The following is an 8,884-nucleotide window of genomic DNA, read 5'->3' as shown; positions in this document are numbered from 1 at the left end:
ATTGTGTAATTACAAGGTAATCTAACTTCTCTAATTTCCTTTTTCTTTTTCTTTTTCAAATATAGTAAGTACTAACAGTACCTTTTGCTTTCTCTTATTCTTATTTTTTAAGCTTCCAACATGTTGCTTATGGTGTGCTTTCATAAAATTTTGCAACTTCTTATATTTTACTTCTTCCTTTTTTATTTTATTTTTGTTTTTCTTAGTTGTTAAACACAATCTCGTATTTTACTAGTTTTGTTTTCTATTCATTAGTATACACTGATTATTAAAAATATCTTTTAAATTCATATTTATTTTTTGCTATTTAAAACGTGCAATAAATAATAATTTTCATATTTTACTTACATGAATTTTAAATTCATAATTAAACTTTTATTGATTATTTTAAGTGAAGATAGTATTTATAAAAGATAGTCAAGATACCGGTAATTTTTTCGATATTAGTTACTAATGAGTAATTATTTAATACTTTATTTTTTTAAAATATAGTTTAAAATGCTTGATTACAAAAGATATCTAATATTTCTTATGTATACATGTACTTATCACACATTGATGAGTTAGTAAAAGAATTAATCGTTGCAATTTTGATTAATTAATTTAAGTAATAATATTATTTATTTGGAAGTTACTACTTTTAAGATATTATTTATCCATTAATACTTATTTAATATATTTCGAATATTTAATTTGAAGGGGAGCCTTGGTTTAACTAGTAAAGTTGCTGCCACGTGACCAGGAGGTCACGAGTTGGAGCCGTGGAACCAGCCTCTTGCAGAAATGTAGGGTAAGGTTGCGTACAATAGATCCTTGTGGTCCGGCCCTTCCGCAGACCCCGCGCATAGCGAGAGCTTAGTGCACCGGGCTGCCCTTTTTTTTACACTTGTCTAACCAAATATGGCAGTGAAAATTACACTGTTATTACGTTCTGGCAAACAAACATGTCATTGTAATTTTTATAATACGTAATTACCATGTGAGTAATTATTATCCTAGTAATTACACAACAATATAATTATACTTTTTTTTTACTTTCCCATTCGGTGTCCGATACCGACGTTGGGGCCCGACTAAATCCGGATTCGCGCCGGGAAGTCTCACATTGAAGGGTAAAGCGTTCCCTAACAAAGGTGATTTTATACCCAGTGACTCATTTGCACGAGTAAATTAAGGATATGGAATATAATCAATTGATGAAAAACAGTATAGATGTCAAAAACTCTTACTACTAAATACGACTTTAAGGATAACTCAATTATAATAATACTCGTACAATTAATTGAAAATCACAAAAAATTTCTTACCAATTATAAAATTGGAGCAATTCTTTTATGATTTACTTCCTCTGTTTCAGTTTATGTGAACATATTTCCTTTTTTAGTCCGTTCACGAAAGAATACCCTTTCTAAATTTGGTAACAATTTAGCTTAAACTTACAATTCTACCCTTAATGAGAAGCATTTATAACCACACAAATACTCTGGCCCTTTTTGACTTGTTTAGGACCACAAATTCCAAAAATCTTTCTTTTTTTCTTAAACTCCGTGCCCAGTCAAACAGGTTCACATAAATTGGAACGGAGGGAGTATAAGTTTATGATATTGTGGGCATACACAACATTTCAAATGCAAGTATTATAATAGACAAAACCGTAACCAGTACGACGATTTTCCACTCTTTACGCAATAATTCAAAAACCAACACTGGAAAAAAGAGAACACCTTAACTTGGATCGGTATAGTTCTAGTTGAAGAGCTTTTAGCAGTATGAGCTATTAGTATTATAAGTCATATATAGTACAAACCATTCATGAGTTTTTGGGCAAGTGAAACAGACGCCGACACTGACTCTACCATTCTTCCACGTTGGTGATCCGCGTGAAAATGATCTTAGCCCTTCATATTTGGGACATGTGGAATTCATCCGTTAGTGGATTATAAGCTCCACCCTTCCGGAACCTTCTATGTTACAAACGGGGTAAACCACAACGAAGTACTTGGGCCTGGGAATGAGTTATGCACGTGTCAGAATGTGAAACATCCCAATAAGAGGTTATTGGACTATTGGGATCCAGGTTGAGGTACATGTGTCAAGGAATTACGGGACAAGAGGAATTATAGTTACTATAACTATCAGCTCACGGAAGTTTAGTGGTATGAGAATAGAAATCTTTTGTTTATTTTGGCTTAGATCTTTTTGGAGCACTCTGGAACCTCCCTCCATTCTTCTTTTTCATTTTCCTCTTTAAGTTGTTGCTACTTTGAAAATTTGGTTTAGATTTGTAATTCTATTTTCTAGTCAATACAATATGGATCCACTACAATGGTGCTCTCGTTGCTCGCACTCCACGCCTCTGGACTCTTATGTCATGATCTATACTTCCGTCGACACCATACGTAATTTAGTGATGGAGATGCAAGATAATAACTCTCGTATGCTCTCTTCTATTTGCCGTATGCAGTCAGTGCTGTACGAAATGCAATTAGACTCCACGGAATTCGTTGATGCTCCAGAAATTTCAGATGCTACAGCTATCACCTCTGCAATAGACTCGGTTTTGGACGATACAAACACCAAGGAGGCCAATATCGTGAAATCACACCTGGATTCACAACTTCCTGTCCTTGCTGTTGGAGACACAATACCCAAAACAGTGATTTCGACGACGTGCCATGTGCTTATATTGCCAAAACGCCGCTTGAATCTTCACCTTTATCATTCTTAGTTAAGGGACTGAGTCTTCCACTCAAAGGCTACGGACAGGAGCTTGACATGGAGTTTGGCTACAAGGTGTTCGATATATTACCGATGAGGGACATTGTTGCAACTTTTCGTGGTCTTAATAGAGCTATTAGTTCACTTCCATATGATTTTGGCTTGCCCGACTGCAAGTGGGTTGATACTGGGCAATTAAGGGCTTTGGATGATGCAAAAACAGAGGTGACCACTCTGGAAGACACAATGGAGAGTGTTGCAATAGTTTGTATCAGCAGCTGTGAAGAGCAGCCAGCTGCACAGGTCATTATTATTGTGATTGAATCTGCCATGGATTATGAAAATTCAAGCACTGCGGACAAGGTGTTCGACGAAAATGTCCAAAGAAATAACGATGACCCGCTTAACCCATTCCTCCATAAGGACTCATTTTTTATTTCTCAGGGTTCTCTGGACTGTTTAATTCCTATTGTGACTGTAAATTTCTTTGGAAATGAACAGTTCACTACAGACTCCTTAAAGCTTCGCACTCAAAAAGATCCCAATAGGAGAGAAAATCTTGGAACTTTGGGGAAGTATGGTATGCTACTTGTTGGTTATGGAAAGTCTTGGTGGCTCCAACAGAACTTTGGCTCACACACTCACAATTGGTTTGACACCGGGCAGTCGATCATTTTTGTTGGTGATGGATATAGAAGGAGTACACACTCAGTGTACTTCGTTGTCGAATCAAGCGTAGCTGGCTCAGAATTTTGGCAGAATTCATATTCATTCTCTGCGATATCTTCAAGTGCTCGTCCCCGCCGCCTACTCGACAAAGTTGTATACCTTGCTTTGCTACTCGACGATGCCCTGTATACTTGTTCCTTGGCATTCACTAGTGTGCTATCTCCTGCAAATATCATTTTTCCTATGCCACATGTATCTGCCAATTCTCAATACTCTTTTGTCGAACATGGGCGGTGTTTTTCATTTCAAAACGTCTGTGCAAAGGTTGTTCTACCCTTTTTTCCAAATATGAATCAACACACACAAGACACAAACTTCTGCTGCAATATTTCTTTTGCCGTGTTGGATGCATCAGATGGAATGTACGAAATGGAGTATGCGCGCCAGCTTTTGGATCAACTATCTGGCAGAGTAATGATTGGAGAAACATGGGTGCTAAATCGACACTTGCCGTGGCTTCAACCAGCCTTTGGTTTCCCGAGTTGCACTTGGTTTGGTACTGGGCAGAAAGATTTGGCACGACTTCTTTGTGCAGGTTAAAGGCTTATTGGTGTAAATCAGTCTATATTAGTCAGGGAACAATCTGGACTCGTTGAGCTCATTGATTTCACTTATCTTCATGGAACAGATGTACAACTCCATGATGTTGCAATACTCTATTGGTTAGCTTACTCACGACAAATTGTTACCGTGCAACATGTCCATGCTTTTCACGACAAGCTTGTTAAGATTTGCCGAGATAATGAGCAAGTGTTTGAGGTAGAATACATAGATGCTAATGGGATTGATATACCTCTAGGCGCTGTGAAAGTTTATTTCCACCATGCTCTATCTTATACCTATTTGAATCTTGGTGATGTCCTAAATGACAAAGTTTTGTACTCATGTGGAGTTCATAGTAAAGATAGCTCTAGAAAGGTGATTTTGTTTAGTTCTTGCATATTTGAATCAGTGAACTCTGCTACCAAAATGGTTTTGAGGGGGGAAGCAGATATCCATATTTCAGAGGAGCTCATTTTCCTGATGCAAAATTCAAGTCATCATGTAGATACTCCTAGAAGTTCTAACAAATTCTTGACTCTGATTGGTGATCTCTCGAACTGCTCATTCGACAACTATATTCTACATGTACATGTTTTCTTTGGCTTGGTGAAGGAAGGGTTTCTGGAACTGCAAGAGCACTTGGAAAAATATTTACATGCTCGTTTTGCCTTTGGGATCCCTCTGCTAGGCTCACGAAACCAGATATACTGCAACTGGTGCACAACTTTCAATCAGATAATCAATGAATTTGTTTCTTGTATTTCATGCAGGTATCGTGATATTCCCTTTGACGACTCTAAAATGTTCCGAACCGATATGTCTTCTTTGCCTGAAACTAGCGTTGAGCTTGAGGTACTTGATTTCCTTGAGAGCTCTGTGCAAATAAGAAAAATTACAATCCCATATATGCCCTCTTTCCTATGTTGCCAGAACCTTCAGATATTTTATTTACCTATTCACTTGAGTGTTATTGACAACACTACCTTACAGTCACCTCTATGGATCATTTTAGGTGCTTCCTACATTATTAGCCTAGACCTCTCTATATTGGACCATACTGACAAACCAGAGCTAAATGCTAAACCTTTTCATGTGTCGAGTGGTGTACTTCATTTTCTTGACCAGAGTTTGGTTTGTTCCTCAAATCAGTTTCCATCCGTGGCTTTCAATTTCCTTGTTGTTGTGTATCTTGTTAAGCTTAGATTTCTTCTTGAATTGGGTGCTTTGACTGCTGGAATACATTGTCCATTACTGCTGCTATTCCCTTTTCTATTTATCTTGCAAGGATATGAAGCATATGTTGGAGTCATGTTGCTTCAGACAACACTCATTGGTTTTTCAAATGTTGGACATATACTTGCTTTGATTCTTGAAGAAACCAGGGACATATATTTAGTTACTGTAAGATCATCCTTGTATTGTGGCAAACGAGTTCTAAATGGTGCCTGGAGGCTTCCTTCTAGTAATGGTTTCAATTTTTCCTATAGAATACCAGGATTCATAATCCATAATCAAGGGACGAAACAAGAAATTGTCATGATACTAACGGACTTTGGGATATCATTTGCAACCATATTGAAGAGTCGGACATCAACATTTGTTGGTTGCAAGATTCTTGACTCGAACCTTGAGGACAAGGTTCTTTTCGAGGGCGGGAGAATTGTTACAAACGGGGTAAACCACAACGAAGTACTTGGGCCTGGGAATGAGTTATGCACGGGTCAGAATGTGAAACATACCAATAAGAGGTTATTGGACTACAATTGGGATCCAGGTTGAGGTACATGTGTCAAGGAATTACCGGACAAGATGAATTATAGTTACTATAAGGGTAAAGGGTCTGATATATCCCTGTACTATGGTAAATTGTTTAAAATTATCCCCCGTTAAACTATTGGGCCATAAAAGTCCCTACCGTCCAACTATCCTAACAAATCTACCCTTAGTTTAACGGAGGTGCCACGTGGCATCCATCCTTGCCTCTTTTTAAATTTGGGCACATAAGAGACGACCCGCTCCATGAAACCCACCAACCCATAATCCATTTATAAACCAAAGAGATATTTTTATATTGCATATTGGTTTAGCAAAAAATTCAAAAACATACATACATATCTTCTGAATAGAGATTACTATTTGATTAATAGATGTTACTCTTGTTCTCCAAAATAAATTTCTACAACTTAAAAAAACAAAAATCCAAATGTCGGAGAAGCGGAAGAACAACCGATTTAGTGAAGAATCCCAATAAAACGAAAACCAAAATAGAAAAACAAATTTAAGGTCTAAAAACGAAACAAAAACAGAGAAATGAAATAGGAACGGCCTAAAAATATTAAAAAATAATTTTTGAACCTTCAGATTGTTGAATCATCATAAGGTCGAGAGGAGAAGCCATTGAAGGCCGAATAGCATCTAGAGAGAGAGAGAGAGAGAGAGAGTATATAGATAGATAGAGAGAGATATATTCTCTTCTAGTGATTTTATTGCTTTTGATGTTTCATTTGAAAAATCAGGAAGAGGCATCTGCCACACAAGTGAATATGCTGCTCTACTGCCTTCTGTTTTGTTTTAACAAAAGAAATAAGTACCAAGCTAACAAATTCATTAAAAAAAAACTAGCGGAGAGCAATACATGTGGCTTGCACATTTGTTGATGTGGGGAAAGAGTTCAAACTTAATCCGAAAATAAAATGGACAAAGCTGGAGAGTATTTTCATGTTCTAGATAGTTAGTGAGAGAAGAAAATGAAACAGGAAAATAAAATGGACGAAATGGGTATTATTTGGTTTAGAAATGGGTTATGGGTTGGTGGGTTTCATGGAGCGGGTCGTCTCTTATGTGCTCAGATTTAAAAAGAGGCAAGGATGGATGCCATGGCACCTCCGTCAAACTAAGGGCAGATTTGTTAGGATAGTTGGACGGTAGGAACTTTTATGGCCCAATAGTATAACGGGGGATAATTTTAAACAATTTACCATAGTACAGGGATATATCAGACCCTTTTCCGTTACTATAACTATCAGCTCATGGAAGTGTAGGGGTATGAGAATAGAAGTCTTTTGTTTATTTTGGCTTAGATCTTTTTGGAGCACTCTGCAACCTCCCTCCATTCTTTTTTTTCATTTTCCTCTTTTAAGTTTTCATTTGGTTGTTGCTACTTTGAGAATTTGGTTTAGATTTGTAATTCTATTTTCTGGTCAATACAATATGGATCCACTACATTCTATCACGTACATGATGCGTCCACAGAGTATGTTTGTATTTGTAACATTCTTTAACAATACACACAGTTAGTTCGTGGAGGACATACGACAAAGATGTTGGAAAAAAAAATTAATTTGGGAGAGCAAGACAACAAAACACTCAAACACTCACAACTCACTTTAAGAATGGAGAAGAAATGATATTTTTCATTCAACTTGACTTGTTCCAAATGGCTAGCATACATGGGTATTTATAGTAGAACTCCTACATGTATCTAGCCTAAACTTCATGTAAACACACTAACTAAATTCACATTAGTCTACACTAGTTCATACATCTCATAATGAAGTTCACATTAGTCTACACTAGTTCATACATATAATGAAGTTCACATTAGTCTACACTTGTTCATACATCTCATACTAATATGAACTAATCTAAACATATTTAATATAAATGTGAACTAATGGAAACAAGTTTATTATAATTTTAACATCCCTCCTTAAACTTGTTTCATCACTCCAAGCGCCATCCTTAGCTTTTGAAAAACTTGAATCTTTAATGGCTTGGTGAAAATGTCCGCAATTTGATCTTGCGACTTCACATGCTCAAGCTCCACAACTTTATTAGATATACAATCTCTAATAAAGTGATACCTTGTATCTATATGCTTGCTCCTTTCATGAAATACAGGATTTTTGGCTAACTCGATAGCCGAACAAAAATCTTTGTGGCATCCTTTTGTGGTTGGTGAAGTTCCTCCAACAAACTTCTTAACCAAATTGCATGACAAACACATGAGCAAGCTGCAACATACTCCGCCTCACAAGTTGACAAAGTAACAATTGGTTGTTTTTTAGAATTCCATGTAAATGCAGAATTTCCAAGAAAGAAAACAAACCCAGTAGTACTTTTACGATCATCAATATCACCAGCCCAATCACTATCACAATATCCCACAAACTTAGAATCCTTAGAAGATGAATAAAGAATTCCATAATCAAGTGTATCTTTGATGTACCGAAGTATTCTTTTTGCTACCTTTAAATGGGAGGTAGTAGGAGCTTCCATAAAGCGGCTCACAAGTCCAACACCATAAAGAATATCCGGCCTTGTGCATGTCAAGTACCTTAAGCTTCCAACAAGACTCTTGAAAAATGTGGGATTTACATTTTCTCCATCTCCATGCTTGGATATTTTAACTCCACATTCAACGGGGGTGCTCACGGGATTGCAATTATCCATCTCGAACTTCTTGAGAATTTCCTTTGCATATTCTCCTTGAGAAATAAAAATCCCATCCTTCCTTTGTTGCACTTGAATGCCAAGATAGTAGGACATTAATCCAATATCCGTCATCTCAAATTCTCTAGCCATTGCTTCCTTGAATTCTTCAAACATCTTAGGATTATTTCCTGTAAAAATCAAGTCATCTACATACAAGCAAATAAGTAAAATGTCTCCATTTTTAGCAATTTTTACATAAAGTGCATGTTCATGTGGACATTTTGAAAAACCATTTGCTTGAAAATATTTATCAATTCTACTATTCCAAGCCCGCGGAGCTTGCTTCAACCCATATAAAGCTTTTTTCAATTTCAAGACTTTATTTTCTTGTCCTTCAACCTTATAGCCCAAAGGTTGATCAATGTAGACTTCTTCCTCCAATACGCCATTCAAAAAAGCT

The 8,884-nt window shown here is 36.7% G+C and overlaps 1 protein-coding gene across 1 annotated transcript; it reads right to left on the bottom strand.

Moving 5' to 3' along the window:
• Positions 1-7,899: 7,899 nt before the first annotated feature.
• Positions 7,900-8,574, bottom strand: LOC109242106 (uncharacterized mitochondrial protein AtMg00810-like). Its single transcript, XM_019408938.1, has one exon. The coding sequence runs from the start codon at positions 8,572-8,574 to the stop codon at positions 7,900-7,902; it is 675 nt and encodes a 224-aa protein (XP_019264483.1).
• Positions 8,575-8,884: the final 310 nt, after the last annotated feature.

This window comes from Nicotiana attenuata, unplaced genomic scaffold (assembly GCF_001879085.1).
Source record: "Nicotiana attenuata strain UT unplaced genomic scaffold, NIATTr2, whole genome shotgun sequence".
In the NCBI taxonomy this organism is placed as follows: domain Eukaryota; kingdom Viridiplantae; phylum Streptophyta; class Magnoliopsida; order Solanales; family Solanaceae; genus Nicotiana; species Nicotiana attenuata.
The sequence above is the reverse complement of the archived record's forward strand: the minus strand, read 5'-3'. Positions and strand labels throughout refer to the sequence as shown.

What these genes read in the sequence shown, in the direction of transcription:
- LOC109242106 (XM_019408938.1), bottom strand. Translation starts at nt 8,574, where the DNA reads ATGGCTAGAGAATTTGAGATGACGGATATTGGATTAATGTCCTACTAT.